The 18,887-nt window shown below is 41.7% G+C and overlaps 1 protein-coding gene across 7 annotated transcripts in view; it reads left to right on the top strand.

The window, feature by feature from the left end:
• The window catches only part of MTUS2 (microtubule associated scaffold protein 2), a 581,138-nt gene that overhangs the window by 441,595 nt on the left and 120,656 nt on the right, over positions 1 to 18,887 (top strand). For all 7 annotated transcript variants that reach the window (XM_025874487.2, XM_073894733.1, XM_073894728.1 and 4 more), the window contains one exon: positions 8,844 to 9,055. In XM_025874487.2, coding sequence (XP_025730272.1) covers positions 8,844 to 9,055 — 212 coding nt within the window. The remainder of the gene's footprint in view (positions 1 to 8,843; positions 9,056 to 18,887) is intronic.

The following is an 18,887-nucleotide window of genomic DNA, read 5'->3' as shown; positions in this document are numbered from 1 at the left end:
ACACACACACACACACACACACACACACACACACACACACACACACACAATGGAATATTATTCAGCCGTCAAAAAGAATGAAATCTTGCCATTTGCAACGACATGGGTAGAACAAGAATGTATTGTGCTAAGCGAAATAAGTCAGGGAAAGGCAAATACCATATGATTTCACTTATATGCAGAATTTGAGAAACAAAACAGATGAATATAGGGGAAGGGAAGGGAAAAAACAGAGAGGGAGGCAAACCATAAGAGACTCTTTAAAAAAAAAAGATCTTACTTATTTGTATGAGAGCGAGAGAGCATGAGCAGGAGGAGGGGCAGAGGGGAGGGAGAGAGATAAGCAGACTCCGCACTCAACGGAGAGCTCAACTCTGGGCTTGGTCCCAGGACCCTGAGATCATGACCTGGCCTGAAGCTTAACTGACTGAGCCACCCAGGCGCCCCAGAGACTCTTAACTACAGGGAACACACTGAGGGTTGCTGGAGGGGAAATGGATGGGAGGATGGGGTAATTGGTGATGGGCATTGAGGAGGGCACTTGATGTAATGATCACTGGGTGTTATATGCAACTAATGAATCACTAAATTCTACCCCCGAAACTAATAATAACACAGTATGTTAACTAACTTGAATTTAAATAAAATAAAAGAATCATAACTAAATTTCAAAAGTACAAAAAATTGTGTCTGAGTTAACTAGTAACTTTAATAAACCATTGATATTTTTTAAAAAAATAGCTAGTTATCAAGTTAAAAAAGACTTAATATTTATCAAAAACAGAAATAGTAGAGATTATTTAACCATGATACACTACTTATAGGAATTAATAGCTGAAATATGAAAAAAAAATATTCCAGAAAAAAAAACAGTTTTAAAAATTTGTTAAGCAACACTTAGGTCAAGTTAAAAGCAAATAAAAAATATCAGACTATCCGGAAAAAATAAAAAGTGAAATTCGATGTAGCTAAATAAAGTTTAAATTTTAAATATAAAAACAAAACAACAACAACAGCAAAAAAAAACAAAAGTATCTCAAAGGGAAACAGAGATTAACATGCATATTAAGTTTATATTACTAATTTATTTTACTTATTCATTTAAGTAAGATTCATTTTATTTAATAAATTTTCATCTGCGGAAATTCAAAAAAAAAAGAAAAAGAAAAGTCTTAGATTTACTCACTTAGTTCTCATTTCTAGTGCTTTTTGTTCCTTTATGCAGATCCAGATTCCATCTGGAATTTTGTTCCTTTATGCAGAACCAGATTTCCATCTGGTATCATTTTTCTTCTACGTAAAAGATTTTCTTTGACTTTCTTGGTGGTGGAGGTTTTCTGGTGGTAGAATCTTTCTGTTTTTGTTTATTACTTTCATTTCTCAAAAATACTGTCACTTTGTTCAGAATTCAGGTTGACCTTTTTTTTCCCCTGAAGTATTTAAAGATGTTCTAGTGTCTTTTTGTTTGAATGGTTTCCAGTGAAAGCAGACTGCTATCCTTATCTTCATTTCTTTGTACATAATATATCTTTTCCTACTCTGGCTGTTTTAAAGCTGTTCTCTTTATCACTGGTTTTGAGCAATGTGATTACACTATACCTTGGTATCTTTTTTTTTCGTGGTTTTGTGCTTGAGGTTTGTTGTGATTCTTAGATCTGTGGATATACAGTTTTCATAAAATTTGGAAAATTGCTGCGCATCATTTCTTCAGAAATGTTCAGGTCTAACCCCTCCTCTTTCAGGGACTCCAATTGTACAAACTTTAGGCCACTTGATGTTGACCACAGCTTCTGTCCAAACATAACACTGTTCATTTCTTCTTCTTTTTTTAAGATTTTATTTATTTATTTATTTGAGAGCAAGAGAGACCTAGAGAAAGAGATAGAGCACAAGCTAGGGGGAGGGGTAGAGAGAGAGGGAGAAGCCGACTCCCCGCTGAGCAGGGAGCCCAATGCATACTTGATCCCAGGACCCTGGGATCATGACCCAAGCCGAAGGCAGACGCTTAACCCACTGAGCCACCCAGGTGCCCCCAACACTGTTTATTTCTTTCAGTCATTTTTCTCTGTTTCATTTTGGGTAGTTTCTCTTATGGTATGTTTGCTAATTTTCCTTTCCTTTTTCTTTTTGAAAATAATAACACCTGTTTGTTTGTTCTACTGGTCACAGTTCTATAGGTTAGACACCCAGGTGTGGTGTAAGTGGGTTCTCTGTTCAGAGTATCATGAGGCTGAAATCATGATGTCAGCTGGGCTAAGTTCTTGACTGGAGGAGGCTCTAGAGAAAAAATCCACTTTGAAATGCATTCAGGTTATTGATCGAACCAGTTCATTGTGGTTGTAAGACTGAGGTGTCTGTTTACTTGCTGGCTGTCAGTTAGGGACCACTTTCAGCTCATGGGGCCCCTGACAGCTACTACTCTACTTTCTGTTTTATGGATGTGTTTATTCTAGACATTTCATATACATTGAACCATACAGTATATGGCCTTTTATACTGGTTTCTTTGACATTGCATAATGTTTTTGAAGTTCATTCATGTCAAAGCATGAATCGGTATTTTATTCCTGGTTTCAGCTGAATAATATTCCATTACGTGGATATATCACATTTGGTTTACTTTCATCAGTTGATGGACATTTGCGTTGTGGTCAGTTTGGGGCTACTATGAGTAATGCTGCTTTGAACATTCATGTTAAAATCTTCCCTTATGTCATGTCTGAATCTACTCTTAATCCCAATCCCATTCTGTATATTTTTCATCTTAGACATTGGAGTTTTCAATTTCTAGAATTTTTATTTAGGCCCCCTTTTTTTTTTTAAATCCTGCTTTGTTTCTACTTGACATATTCAGTCGTTCTGCTAGCTTCATGAACATATGGAATGTAGTTACAAATAACTGTTAATCATCTGTGTCATTTCTTGTGGGCCTCAAATGATTGCATCTCTCCTTGTTATGGGTTATATATCCCTGTTTATTTGCGTGCCTGAGAATTCTTTTAGATGCCAGACATTCTAAATTTTTCCTTGTTGGCTAGTGGATTTTTTTTATTCCTGTGCATAGTCTTAAGTTTTGTTCTTAAATAAAACTATGTTACTCAGAAAGAGTTTGATTATTTTGGGTCTTGCTTGTCAGCTTTGTTAGGCAGGTCCCAACTAGGGATCAGACCAGAGTGAATTTTACCATACTACCAAGTCAAGACCCTTCTGGGTGTTCTGTCCATTGCCTCATGAATTATGAGGTGTTCCACTCTGGCTGATGAGAACAGGAGGAGATTCTGAACCTCTGTGAACTCACAGGAATTATTCCCTGTAGTCCTTTGTGGAATTTTTCCCCCCTGGCCTTGGATACTCTCCTCTCAGGCATGCACTTGTCCAAAACCTCGAGGGGACCCTCTGCACCTGTCCAGAGTGCTCTCTCAATGGAATGATATTCTCCCTGCTAATCTGCCTTGTAACCTCTGAGCCCTCAGCTCCCTGAGCCCTCATCTCCATTTTTCTCAATTTGGGGAAACCACCAGGTCCCAGCCTCATGCCACAGCCTGCAAAGTCACTTCAGGAAATTGGCTGATCACTTACTTTGCTTTCCAGCTTGGGGATCCCTGTGCTTCATCACCTAATGTTGATACCTTGAAAACCATTGTCTTATATATTTTGACTGAGTTTTTTTTTGGGTTAGTTTCAGATCAGAGGGTATGTCTGATCCTTCTCACTCCATCTTGGCCAAAAACAGTTCTATTTTTTTAATATAAAATTTTAGCAATTGTTATACTACTATTAAACCATGATTTTTCACCCTTGGAAAAAAGTTCAGATTTACCATGATACCTGTACTTCTTATAAATAATAAGAAATGTCCTGAAGATGAGAATATTTTTATGTCAATATTTATTTTACCCAGAGAGTGGAGTATAGTGACAAATTTTTCATAGTTGGCTTTGGAAACCCTAATTATAACTTTCTGGGTTTTTTTGTCCATTTATACATCAATATAGAAAAGAATCTACTCCTTCCTTGGAATAGGAAATGTAAACCTCTCCTTTCTAGAGCGTAGCAGGTTCATACCCAGTTTAGTCATTCCTGCCCTCACCCGTGCTCAGGACTGCCTGGAAGGAAATTTCCTACCCTCGCTCCATTTGCTGCTCACCTTCCCCACCACTAGCCAACCTCAGGCAAACAAGTGCCAGGACTAAATAGGAAAATAGTGTGCTACTTGGCAGAATTTTCTGGAATAAATTTAGATCCGTTTAAGAAAAATAAAGCCTGTCCCAGACCACGAAGAACTGGGCACCTGTGCTACCTAGGGGGTCCTGCTGGTGCCAGTCTGCAAGAATCAGATTTCCTTTCTGCTAGGACATTGGCCAAACTCATGAAGTGCTTTTCCTTAAGCCAGAAGGCTATCTGTCTAAGTTGTGTCCTACCATTCGTATTTAGAAGGGTTAAGGTCATGGGCCTTCTCAGATGTTGTAAATATGCAGATTCCAATGCTGCCCTGTTTGTTTATCATGTCAGTTAAGCTCCCAGCTTTAAGATTAAACCACGTTTTTCCATCCATTAGAATCCTCTAGATAGGGTGGCTGCTGATGAATTTTTAATACTCTCTTTCCATTTTCAAGGGCTGCGTTCTCCCCAGTGCTCTGCCTTTGCACGCAAACAGCTTGCATTCACCTTTGTGAGAATATAAGGTCACTGGCTTTTTCCTCTGAGCTGCCTGTTGTCTCTGGGATCATCACAGATTCTGTCTGCCTCCAATCAGAGTTATGCAGCCAGTAGGATGGCTGAAGAGGAGTTGGGATTGGGGTGAGATTGAGATAATGGGAGGATGTTCTGGATTTAGAGTATGCCCCGAACCTGTGAGATCTGTCAGAGATGCTGTAGAGCAGGCCAGCAGTGTGCTGAAGTGGGAAGAGCCCTGGGCAAGGAGTTAGAAATGTGAAATCCAGACCGGGCTGGGCCCCCTCGGACCACAGATGGCCTCAGGTCAAGGATAGGGCTTCATTCCTGTGCACTTCCTTCTGGAGCTTGCACAGGTCATTCACAGAGTGGGTGCTCGATAAAAGCTGTCAAATATTTTGCTTCCCCACAAAACACAGGACATGAAGTGTGCATATGAAATCAGCTCTCGTCCATAGGTCATGGCAAGACACTGGTCTAGGTGTTTCTGTTCATATATTTCATATGAAAGAGTTGCTGTGGGGATAAACCTCATTAACTGGAAGATTACAAGGATTAGTCAGTAAAAAACTGGTTATTTCTAACCTTTTTCGCTTCATTTAAAGACTCCAAAGCCATCAATAAGCCTTACTCGGAAGGTTTTTATTCATTAAATCAGCTTCCTCATTCAACTGAGTGGAAATCAGAAGACTATTATAGGAGACCAATTTTTGGGAAAGAGACCAAACACCTGGGAGTAGGCTCTGTCTGACTGTAGAGAGAGGTCAGTGGCATGCCTGCCTGCTTTGAACCTTCGACTGCCCTGGAAGTAATATAAATACTGCAAGGAACAGGGAAGGAGATGGTAACAAAACCTTCCAGCACCTGGAAGTGTCCTCAGGTGACATGGCATACCCCTCATTTAAAGCATTTCTCTGGCTCTTCCAGAGAAGCATGGGTGTAGGAGGTCAGAAGTCAGTCACTGTCAGCAAGCCTCTTCCCAGTGCCAACCACGTGCTCCATGAACTCCATGTGATCACTGCCCTCTGCAAGTTTTCCATCATGTTCCCTTAACACCTTTCTTCCCAAGCCGATTGGCATCTTAGCTCCATTATGTGCTGGCTTTTAGGAGAAGACCATAGAAACAAACAAAACTCTCCTTAATTTTTAGTGAAACAGGTAAAGCTAGCTGTGTGTCAGTCATTTTTCTTTCAACATAAGCTCCATCTGTCTCCCAGATGGTAGATGAGTCCATGTATGTCCTCACATACTGTACTGGGAATGGTGTGACATGTGGGTGGACAGGAAAGTAAGTGACAGAACAATACTTCAGGGAGTTAACTATAGAAGTACTTAACAAACATGACAGCACAAGAAAGAATACTGGTTTTGATGAGGCCCCAAAATATGCTGCTGACGGTAAAATGATTATTGGTCCTATGCAGAGTTCTAGCTGATCTATTCAGAAAATGGCAGGACCCTTTTCAGCTAAAGCAATAGACAACCCCACAACCAACCTGTGTCTCTGGGTTTCCTTCCAATAAGCCTTATCGCTGGGGCCTGAGTCTTAGTCTGTGCTGTGACCGTGGTTGGAGGCCAAATGTGTAACTAGCCAGGAGCCCCTAACAAAGATTGGTTTCATAAGTGCCAGAAAGCCGCAAATCTTCTACTTGGTGTGTTGATACCAAAAGCTGATGTTCTCAGGGGAGCCTCTGCCTTAGCTCAGAACATCAGTTTGGTGGCCCTCCGAGTAGAATGTGGACTGTGTGTAGTGGTGTTCAGTAGAACACTGGATTTTGAGTGTGTGAATTAAAGCAATATCATAATATCGTGGGTATCAGTGAACACCAAGAATAGGATTTCACCAAATCCTTTTTTTATGTTGTCCATTTACCGCTGAGTATCATTGCTAACCTAGGACTAATGATAAGGATGAAAATAATAGTCATAGTAATAACAGAATAAAAATCTGACAGTCAAAAACATACAACATGAGTGCTTACAATATGCACAAAGTCAGAGCTGATTCTCTATGCTGTAGGTTGTAATTAGCTATAATTCACTGAGCTAGAGATATCTTTTATTATTATCCTTTGAATTTCTAAAAGAAGTGCCTTCTATTATACATATATAAGATATATATAATGGTGTAGGGTACCTGGTACCTCAACACATTAATTAAAACACTAGAGTGTTTTATAAAATCACCAGCCACACCAATAAAATGGAAAATGGTAATCATGAAAAAAATCTGCCTTGGGTCTTAGGCTGTGTCTTAGAGTTTAATGCAGGCAGCAGTGAAATCTCTCACATTTTGTTGGTAATTATTTTTCTTTTGTTATCAGTATTGAGAATATTGGGATTGAGCACATATTAAGATTGATTTGCCTACGACGTGCAAGTGAATTTTCTGAATTACTATGTATTCCACTGTCATAAAGACCATTTTAAAGAAGCATTAATTTCACATTCTACTACTTCATTAAGCCATAATAGTTTAAGATATGTCATATGTGAGGTTGCTTTTTGCAATCTCTGATGATTTCTTAAGAAAAGGAAGATTTAATTAAAATTAGCATGGTTGCCGTTAATTTAACAATCAGAAGTATTTAGATCAGTTAACCATCTTTTCCCCTTAAAAGATGAGGCCACTTGGGTGTTCAGTAAAGTAAGCCTGCTACCCTGCTGTGTCTCAGTGTATCGGGTACCGAAGAGACCGTTTACTGATTTGGTTTTTTTTTTTGTTACTCCCCGATATTTTGGAGGTGGCCGGAGAGACTAAAGAATTTTTGAAATATTAAAGTTTGCTTGTGATTGTGTGCTCTGTGTCCATGTCATGTTCTCTGCTTGAGCAAAGGAAAGAATGTTCTTGGGGAATAGAGGTCCACCGTCCACCACCGAGGTTTTCTGTGTGTGCCAGGCTGGGTCTGAGCCTCACACTGGAAGCACAGGGGTTCTGAGGGAGACTCTGGCTCACCCTCAGGTCTTTGACTATGATGCGTTCAATGCATTGAGCTCTTCCTGGGGGCCTTGACTTTAACCACCCCCCCCCCAAGCTTCCACTTAATAGTCATTCTCTTTTTTTTTTTAAAGATTTTATTTATTCATTTGACAGAGACAGAGACAGCAAGAGAGGGAACACAAGCAGGGGGAGTGGGAGAAGCAGCACCCCCGCTGAGCAGGGAGCCCGATGCGGGGCTTGATCCCAGGAGCCCGGGATCATGACCTAAGCCGAAGGCAGACGCTTAACGACTGAGCCACCCAGGCGCCCCAATAGTCATTCTCCTTAAAACCTCCCCCACCCTGTCGCCAGCCCCAGGTGGAGTTTCTGGTTCCTTCCTCTGTGGCTTCCCCACACCTGTTTGCCCAGCAGGAGCTGGACCTCAGAGGGCTTGTGGGCCACGGGAAGGAATGAGCACTTCGTTTTTCCTGCAATGGAGGACAGTAGCAGGGAGGGGTCCGTGAAGGTCAAGAGCTGCTTTATATTCATAAAGATCATTCTGTCTGTTGTGCAGTGAAAGATGAGAAGAAGCAGGGCTTCCCATTAGAAGGTGGAGGTTATGGTGGCTTGGACTGGACCTTTAGCCTAGAGGTGGCATGAGTGGTCGCGTGGGGGGAGTATTTTGGAGGACATTGATGCCTTAGGAATTTAAATCCAGAAATCCCTGGAGCAGAGGTTGTGAGAAGTATGACTTGATCCCGACATCAAAGAGAGGGTCTGTAGAGCAATCCTAGTAAGGGAGTGAAGGGACATGTAGGCATTTCTCCCGGATGCCCAATTGAAAGGTTGCTAGGTTCTAACTCTAACTTCAACCTGGATTGATTGATTGATTGATTGATTTCCCATTAGACATTTTCACAGAGCAATCCCCTTGAAGGAAAAAAAAACCCAAAAAACAAACACCTGCATCAATCTCTCTAAGCAGACTTAGAAGAAATGCAGGGAGCTGGAAGGAAGCTGACGATTTTGTCTCTTATTCTTTTCCTAAGCATGAAACTCTGCACTGAGAACCACATAAACAGAGCAAATATTTAAAGCCCCTGTCTTTTTTTCTTGTCAGTATCTAAAATGACCAACCATGAGCAGTACCTTCTCGGCCACTTGCTCTGAATGAAATCCTTCTATACCCAAGAGCTGTTGTCACGTTTGGGATGAATGTTTTTTCACGGGCAACTGTTTTTTCTCTGCAGGATACCCCAAACAGAGGACTGCAGCGCCCCGAAATGGGTTTTCCCCCAAGCCGGACCTGCAGGGTCGCGAGGCCGAGCGGCTGCTTGTACAACGGCTGAAGGAGAGGTGTCAGCAGCAGGCCAGGCAGCTGGGTCTCGTGCGCGGGGAGCTGCGGAGGGCCGTGTGTGGCTTCCAGGCACTCGCCGTGTCCACTCAGTACTTCTCCAGAAAGGTGAGGCCACGTTTGGTGACTGTTGAGGGGCTTTTTGCTGGAAAAAAGGGTGGTGATGGTGATAGTTGTGTGTGTGTCAGGAGCAGCGGTCTTAGTTTGGGTTTAGAGTTAGAGACTGATTTGATTTTCAGAAGGTCATATAAATCTCCAGCAGCAACATCTAATGTCCTGGGAGCCAAGTTTATACGTATGTGTGAGAGAAATTCGTCTGGGAAGAATGATTTAGTAACCTTGATTTCAAAAGGGAGCGTTATGTAAAAAATGAAAGAAGGTATAAATGAACGTTTTGAAGGTGAGATCTTTGAAGAGAATAGAACATGAGACTGTTTGCATTTTAGGGATGAAATGGCCAAATTCTAAAATTTCTGCACATTTCAGATAAAAGGGAGGCAGGGCCACAGTGCTGTTCCACTTTGGCTGTTGATGGGAAATGGAACGTGCCAGGTCTGGGGGCAACATGGCTGAGGAGTCGGGGCCACGCTCACAGTGTTCACTGAGCAGTATGGGGTGGGCGGCATCCTCTCTGCTCCCTTGGCTTCTCTGAAAATGCAGAGAGTTGGTTTCTTCTCAGCAAATTAGTTGTCCAGAGGCTTCTGGAGCCATCCACACGCTGAGTCTGTCATTAGCCATGATGTAGCTAAGCTTTCCCACCTCTCGACAGTGGAGAAGGGGTTAATGGGAGCCTGGTGTCTGATGGAATGCATTTGTGTTCCAGCAAGAAATAGCCAAGGCATGTTTGGGGGAGAAGATGAACATTTACCTTCGAGGTTTGAACATTATGAATCAGCATGTTAAAAACCCATAAGGCATTTTGAGTTTCATATATGGACCTTCTGGTAACTATAAATGGGAGGAAATAAAAATACTTTGTAAATGCTCTCCAAATAAGAAAATGAACTAGCTAAGTGTCTGGCTACTTTAAAGAAGAGCAGCAGAAGAATGTTAAGTAGCACCACGTCCCTGGTTTTGTTTATCACCTGAACATTAAAGCATGGAGGACTCTGGCTTTTTATGACATCCTACAGCAACCGCCCCCCCCTCCACTGCCCCCAGTACAGAAGCCTGAGCTGCCTTTCTTTGTTGTTGTTTTCTGTTTTTCTTAAAGCTTTCAGCAGAAAGACCCAGTTTGTTGGTGTAGTGAAAGACAAGAACGGACTTCAGTTTTATCCATAGTTTCAGCCTCTTTCCCAACCACGGTGTTCCCAATGAATGACCACTTTGAATTGTATACCTTCCTTTCTGGTCTAGTACCATTGGTATCAACCTTGGACAGCTCAAGTCACTCTACACCCACCCCTGCAAGAATTAAAATTACAAACACATTTTTGAGGGGTCAACAAGGCCTGAGTTGCTGTGGTATATATTGAACAGTTTTCTTAGTAGAGAGAGGCATGTTTTTTTATTCTTCAGCTTGATGTGTATTTTCTACTGACTGTCAAGTCTTTAATAAAGAGAGGAGAACAGGGTTGTCCATTGAAGTTCAATGATAACATTGATGTTGTTACTCTGCCCTTCTGGGATTACTCTTCCCATGCGTCATCCAGTGTCTTAACAAATTCTTTGTTTAAATTTTAATGCCACTGTAGTTAACACAGAGTGTTACATTAGTTTCGGCTGTACACTATAGGGATTCAACTATTCCATACATCACCCGGTGCTCATCATGTAACCAATCCTTGATAAAAGTTTCTATGGCTAGACATATCAACAGACATTGATATAACATATTGGTAATATGTGCTGTGTTCCCAAGTTGGAACTTTTGGACCCCATTTATGGCATTATGGCGGAGAAGGGAGTTCCTGGGCAAAAATTAAGGGCTGGTTCCCCATAGTTATGTGGTTCTGTGCCCCCGGAATATTCCTTGTTGGCCCATGGACCAAGAGTTTTATTTCTCTGCAGTATACACATGGCTCTTAAATCAGAGACCAAAAAGGTCTAGCAGGTGATTTGTAGGCATTACCTTCAGACCTCCCTACTCCTCGAGGTGCGCTCGGCATGACATTCAGCAAGACTGATGGCAGACATGAATTTCATGTTCTTTTCAGTAAATCACAACCAGCAGCTCCAGACAGGCCTCCCAAACGACCATGGCATTTCACCTCCCACACAATGTGTGCTTTTCTGTCTCTCCGATCTCAACTCTCTCTCCAGATAAACCCCAGAACTAAAAATGGGCATGTTAAAAAAAAAAAGTCTGTAGTTGAACATAAGTGGCTTCCACAGAGGCTGCCATGTGTCCCACGTGGTTAAGATGGTTGATTTGAGAGTTTGCCCAGTCGCACCAGATTAGACTAGGAGGTAGGAGGCGGGGCGGGACCACCTAGAAAAATAGAGGGACAGCAACCAGGAAACCGCTGGGGGAGCCCTCTATTTCAAGGTCTCATGATCCTGAGATGCTCGGTGTCACTCTCATGGGAAGCCAATACATTATTATTCCGTGTGGGAGTATCCAGAGCAGATCATTCCAGCTCTGAAGAGTGTGACCCCCCCAGCCAGCATGGAAAGGCAGTATCTCTTTTCTTTTCTGGTTAGGAGACTTGACCATGTGCCTTGGAAGTCTACTCCTGTATTGTTTCTATACTGTAGCAGATCTGTCCGCAAAGCCTGGCACGGGACCAGCAAGGAGTGAGCCCCGTTTTTGCCTCCATCTCTGTATGAGACCTTGAGCAAGTTACTGCCCCTCTCTGAGCCTCATCACATCACCGAAAGGAATAATAACCTTGCCCTTGCTCCGGCTCTGCTATCCAAGTCCCCTCTGACCAGTCATCCTTGAGTCTCTGTTCCCTTAATTTCAAATAGGGTTAATAATGCTTCACAAGGTTATTGTGAGAATGTCGTAAATTAATGAGTGAAGTTACTTCAAACAATTATTGAGTAAAACGTTTTTGAGTACGAGGAAATCTAACAAAGCCCTGTCCTCCAATATTTTACTCTCAAATGAGATGAATAAGACACAGACGAGACATACAAAGCTAAGACATAGTACAAACCATTCTTATTTTGCTATAAATGTACATAAAGAGTTTGGCCTGGGATGTACTTTAGGATAGAAATAATTTTCTAGTCTAGCTATTCAGCTGCTGCTATATATATATATTTTTTTTTTCCAGAATGTGCTGATACCATTAAGGATGTATTGGAAGTAAGTCTCAGTGTATGGGAAGTCACTAGAAAAAAGGAATTAGAAGCCTAGATAAGAATCTTCCATTCCGGCCCCCTTGCTTTACAGCTCCTGGCAGAGTAGCTATGAAGATTGTCAGCTGTGACAGCCTGAGCCCAGTGTCCAGGGATTCCAAGATGCCACATTGAGGTGCTAACATCAACCTCACACTTGCGTTGGTTCCAGGCAGCTCCGGCCCTGCAGCAAGGCGTGGTCCTCACCACAGGCCAAACAGATAGGCTGAAATCTGTGGTGCGAGACCTCTGGGTGGTGTAGTAAGGAGCCTGACTCTCGGACTCTGCACTTCTTAGGGTCAAGTTGAACGATTTTTCTTTTTCTTGAGGCCTGGTTCCCAGGAATGCTACTCTTTAGCAGCCCCTGGTGGCCAACCCAGGAAACAATCCAGGCTATGGTCCTGTATTAAGTGGTGTGCCTTGCCGTGTACCATCAAGTTTTATACAAGTTATATCTGAGGCTGTATTTATTTTCATCTTATTTTTAATAAGAATTATTATATTTATTCAATATTTTTATATTGATTTGCATCATTTTAATCTTTGGCTTTATAAATATGATAGTAGATGATGGGTTTTAATTGTTTTTCTTATTTATTATTAAATAGTTTAGGCATAAAAGACTTGAAAACTAATGTCAAACGTGTGTACTATTTAAGCTTAATAAAAACTAATAATGCATCAGCCTCCTTTTTCCCCTGTATATATGTATATTGCTCTTACTATTTGACCTTATGTCACACAATAATTTTAAATAAAGAAGAGTAGAAAGCACAACATCCAAACACCCATCATCTACATTTAATACTTACTAACATTTTGCTATATTCACCTCATCTATGTTTCTGTTGTTAGTTAAGGGTTTATGTTTTTAAATATAGTTTATATATTTCAACTTCAGCTTTTCAACTCACTTTCATTGGTAGATTTTTACCCTATGAAAGTTTCTATGGAAGATTCAAAAAAGTAAAAGGCAGAACTCCTTAAAAACAGTATCACCCCTGCTTATTGACCATCTCCAGTGTCCTATACACTTTAGATATATTTTATATGTATATATATGTATATATAAAATAATAATATATATTGTGTATATAATAATATATAATATGGTATACATAAGATACATAGGATATAGGGGCACCTGGGTGGCTCAGTCGTTAAGCATCTGCCTTCGGCTCAGGTCATGATCCCAGGGTCCTGGGATCGAGTCCTGCATCGGACTCCCTGGTTGGTGAGCCTGCTTCTCCCCCTCCCTCTGCCTGCCGCTCCCTGTGCTTGTGCTCTCTCTCTGTCTCAAATAAATAGATAAAATCTTAAAGAAAAAATACCCAGAATATAATATATAATTATATATAATATATATTTATTTATAATATTTATATTATTGTAACCCTCACAACAATCCTACCTGGCCTAGATATCACTCTCATATGACAGGTGAGGAAACTGAGCCTAGAGAGATTATGTAGCCCTTCTAAAGACCACATAATTAGAAAGGGATGGGAGCCATGATACAAAAACAGGTTGTTCCATATTCAACACCCATGTTTTTCCACAAGCTTATGTGCTATCTCTTCCTCTGCCTCTCTAGGTGCTTTTAATGTAATTAAGGAGAAAAAAAACAAAATTGTAAAAAGCAGAAAGTGAAACAGTTATCAAAAAGTCAACACTTGCACAGGATGATACCAGAAAACTGTCTAAGGCAATATTTAACCTGTTGCCATAAAAAAGGTTATGTGTGCAGGTGCAAGCCCAGTTATTGTGAATGGGAAGACCACTGTGGATGGTCTAAGAAGGGGACTTGGAAGAGCCACAATGGACACGGTGGGTTTCTAGATGAGTGAAGATGAAGGTAGAGCATATGCCTATGTGGAAAGGGGACACTCAAAGTCTGTTGTCTGCAAAGTGGTGTCCTCCTGCCTCTCTTTAAGCTCTCAGTATATTAATGATTTATGAATAGAGACCTAGGCACTCAGGAATCATTTCTAAAATGCAATGATTGCTCTGTAACAGATCTAAAACTCCTCATAGTGAAGACCACCCAGATTCACCTTCATGCTCCAGAGCACTTATCTTTGTTGTTTGGTCAGAGTAGGGTGTGTGCTAAAGGGGAGGAGAGAAAAGACAGGTGTAGAATCCCTTTGTAAAATAAATGCTTGCTGGCTTTAGCCATTTGTTACATTCAGATTTTAAAACCCAGGGATTTATCAGGATAAATGTCTGCCCTAGAGCTGCAAAAGCAGTTGAGATGCCATTATACCTCCAACCAAAGGATTTTGTATTGCAGAGCCTTTTCCATTGAATGGAGCTCTCAGAGCTGAATCAAAATTGAAAACAGTAAGCTTTTTGTTGCTCCCTAAATCCTAAAAAATGACCATTTAAATATAGTGTTTTGTGTCCCTCTCCCTTACAGACAATGCCCTATGATTATCTTCTCTTCCCTTAATTTTACCTTGAATAACTTAAGGCTTAGAGAGAAGGCAAGCACTTCTGATGATTCATCAGCATATAACTTAGAGGGAAATGTTAGTGAAGTAGTAAATGGACCGTTCAGTGATTGCTGTTCTGGAAGTATGTTATATGTCACAAAAGTAAATGTGGCCACAGTACTTTGCTAGGACAACAGTGAGTGTTTGCTTTTACTTTTACAACTCTAGCTTAAAGAAATTCTTAGCATAACACCCAAAATATCAAAATATTCCCAATATCAAAGGGCAGAAATCCCCCCCAACTATACTATGCAGCTCTTTGAAGTAGTAAGAACCCCTGGCGTAGGGTGTTGATAATGGAAAGCGTCATGGTGGGTAGGAAATAAAACTTAAAATTGCAGAGTCTTCTCAACTTGTATGGAAGATCTCCAGTACTGGTCACTGATAAGAGCTAACTTCACTGATAATGATATAATTTTCATAATAAGAAAATAATAGATATTTGACTAAGGTAGAAATTGCCCCCATTCAATTCATCTCTCTTACACTTTGTCATAAATAATTTCCTTTTGTAAATTAAATGATACCTCTTTTGAATACAGATGGATGCCGAGGGAGAAGAAAGATGAGTTTCATTTGCTGCTTTTGAAAGGAAGCCTTCAGGCTTTCCCCAGTACCTGGTTGGCAGTTGGTTAGAAGTGTTCTATAGTAGAAGTGCATGCCTTTAAAATATGCTGAGCTGTAGAATTTAGTGTCGTTTTCCTACAGGCCAGGGAGGCAGCCAAGCAGAGTGGAAATGGCACGTCACAAGGCCATGCCACTCAGCCTATCTAGACCCACGCCCTCTGACAAATACCACAGTTTCTGCTTCATTGTCACTGGAATTTTACTTTAAAAGAAGTGAATTGCTGTAAACTCCCCTCCAAGTAAAAGCAAGTCTAATGAATGATAACTTTAAAGAAGAAATGCTGGGGAGATGGGAGATATGGTTGCCTCAGCTCCAAAACCTCTTCCCTGTGAGAGACAAGTTTGTTAACTTTTCTAAACCTCAGTTATTTTTTTTAAGATTTATTTATTTATTTGAGAGAGAGAGAGAAAGAGAAAGAGAGTGTGAGCAGGGGGAGGGACAGAGGGAGAGAGAGAATCTCAAGCAGACTCCCCGCTGAGCATGGAGCCTGATGTGGGGCTTGATCTCAGGACCCTGAGATCATGACCTGAGCCAAATCAAGAATCAGACACTTAATGGACTGAGCCACCCAGGTACTCCACCTAGACCTCAATTTTTCAACAAAATGGAGTAACTAAAGGTCCGACTTTGGGGACAAGATGTGAGTGAAGTGGCTTTCATGCTCTGGAGTCTGATTTCATTTAGTTCCTCTAACTCTATGAGGCAATGTCATAGTTTAAATACCAGAACATGCTCAGTCCTTCCTGGGGTGATAGAGTATGCTTAGGCATTGGGGTGGCCCACTTAAAGTGTACCTGCTGTGTGATGATCACCGTCTAGAAACTATGTTAAATCATTTTTAATAAGAAGCTTCTGTGGAACATTTAAAGCATGAGTGAATGACTAAGGATGTCACTGTCTTCTGCAGTGTCTCAGGGACAGCGCCAGCCAGCACGGAGAGATGGAGAGAGAAAGCTGCCAGATGAGGCTGAGCCCTCTCCTTGTCTCCTTCTGGCATCTGCTTCCTGAAAGGGGCAGGTGCCATGGTGGATTGTTCTGTCCCTTTCCATCTGGGGCAAGAGTGGGGAGCGTGGACTTTTGTGCGGCACCTACTGCCTGGAGAGAGTTATGCTGAGAGCCTCCCTCCATGGCTCCCACCCCGCCTCCTCCTCAACACATGTACAGTCTAAATTATGCCTGATTCCAAGGACACTTCACTGTCCACCCTGGCTGTTCTGTTTAATGCAACACTTATTTGTTAAACTGAACATTTAAAAACTATGTTTCAGACCCTGACTTCTAATTGCCGAGGAGGTACACTTGCTCAAATCATGATGTGAGGGATGTCTTACTGTGAAGGGAGCTGCAGGAAAGAGCTATTCTTCCAGCCAGGGTCACGGCGGTCCCTCAGAGAGGACAGATGCTTGTGAAGTGGACTCCGGCAGCAATAAGATTTCAGCAGGCAGAGCTGGAGGAATCCCATGCCGCAGGTGGTACAGCCCTGGGAAAGAACAGTTCTGTGGAGTGGGGAGAGTCTTTTGCCTAAAGTTTGGAGTGTGGGACTGACGACAGCCAGCAATGAGGCAGAAGGTTTTGGGGACTTGAATAGCAAAGTGAAGAGAAGGCACTCTCTTTAGGGCACTGAGAGTATTGGACAGAGTACTAAAGTGTTTGAAGCTGAATTTTAGGACGATCATTATGGTAGCAGCATATGGGATGGATGGCAGAAAGAAAATTCCAAGCAGAGGAAATGATTAGGAGGCTCTGCTGATATTATTAATAATCCAGGCAAGAGGTGAGAAAGAACAGGAGGAAGATCAGGGGTCTTGGTGGGAAGGAGAGGGTAGATAGAGGACCAAGGACCAAGGTGGTGAGCTAATTGGGGAGCTCGTTGAGGCTCTAACTAGGATAAGGCGCTCTAGAGGATGAGTGATACACGCTCCCCACCCCAGCCCCGACAATACCCAAGCAAAAATCACAACACTGTGAGATGTGAAGTGTTAAGAATTTAAGAAGTATGTGTGTTTATAGCTCAGAAGTGTTTAAAGGGGTCATGGGTTCTCTTTTAAGTGTCTTTGGAACTGCATACTCTGTGTATCAGGGAACTCTTAAGACCCAGCTCCAATGGACCTGTAAGGATGGGCATTTTTCCCCCCAAATATACTTTTAACTCAAATACCACGTGTCCCTTTGAGATGCAGAAGAACTTGTTTGAATCCCACTCCTCATTTCAGGAGCATCCTAGGTCTCTCCCACTCTCTCAGGAATTTCAGGTGGGAGGAGCTTCTGTTTTTTATATAATTACCTATGGCTCAGAATTTCTGCTTCTCCTAAATTAACTCAATTTGTGGATTACTACCATTCTGCCTGTGCTGATTATGTTGCCTGCAGCATCCCTCCGCGCCTGGTATACCCTCCCCCACCCCCCACTTGGTTGATTTTCAAGATGCTTTCTGCTTTCTGATGCTGGGGTCTTCTTAGGGAGGTAAACGTGTGTTTAGATATCAAAAGATAAAAAGGAAGCTCTAGAAAACTTGGGAGCCATTTATATAGAAGTGACGTAGAAAGGGATGAGAGTGACAAGAGAGTGTATACAGAGGGACAAAGAAGGCAGTGCTCCTGTGGGGGCCAGAGGAAAAGAAAGAAAAGAGGTGGTGAAAACAGGAGAATCCCACCTCACAGAGGGAGGAATTTCTGCAAGGGGGAGTGATTTATAATACCAGGTACCAGACAGTGGATGAAAGTGATACAGAAGGAGTTTGGAAGTTTCAGAGGAGTATCTGTAAACAGGTAAGGACAACCAGATTGTCCTGGTTTCTCGACACTCAGACGGTTTAGCCATTTGGGCTTTCTTCCTTCTACCTTGAAGCCAGCCAGGCACCTCATCCCGTGAGAAGTGGCAATGGTGACATCTACAGGGCATTGTCTGGAAGTGAAAGTCTGTGCCTAGAGAGACAAGCACGTGCCAAACACCGCCTTAAATTCCAGGGAATCTTACAAAAAGCAATTGCTGCCCTCCTCTCGCTCACTAACCTGTGAACTACAGACCTGCCTGTTCCACAAACTTAATTGAAATTGGGTTTGAAATTAAAAACACACAACTGCTTTTATTTTTCATTTTATTCCTGACAATCAAATTACTAAGACAGAAAAAAAAAAGATTTATATTGTACACTGCAAGCAGTTTTCCTATGAGATAATTTATAAAAGCAATTACACATCACACAAACCCAAGAGTCAAACAGTCTGTATCTGTAATTCAGTCCCTGGAGAGAGGGAAAGCCCATCACTTCTGCTCTACCAGGAACAGAAAGAGAAACATTTAAAATTCAAAAGTATTGAGACTTTATTACATTACAGTGTTGTCTTGGAAACAAAGACTTATCATAAGTACCGTCTGTGCTAACACAATAGATAGGAATGATATAACTGCTCAAAGTATGTCCCTAATTTTTTGTTTCAGTTGAAATTTATTTATTTTTTTGAGGGAGGGAGAACAGGGGAGGGGCAGAGGGAGAGAGAGAATCTCAAGCAGGCTCCCTGCTGAGCACAGAGC

This window comes from Callorhinus ursinus, unplaced genomic scaffold, assembly GCF_003265705.2.
Source record: "Callorhinus ursinus isolate GAN/ISIS: 27379988/994484 unplaced genomic scaffold, GSC_fseal_2.0 scaffold7, whole genome shotgun sequence".
NCBI classification, from domain to species: Eukaryota; Metazoa; Chordata; class Mammalia; order Carnivora; family Otariidae; genus Callorhinus; species Callorhinus ursinus.
This window is presented reverse-complemented; position numbering and strand designations above follow the sequence as displayed.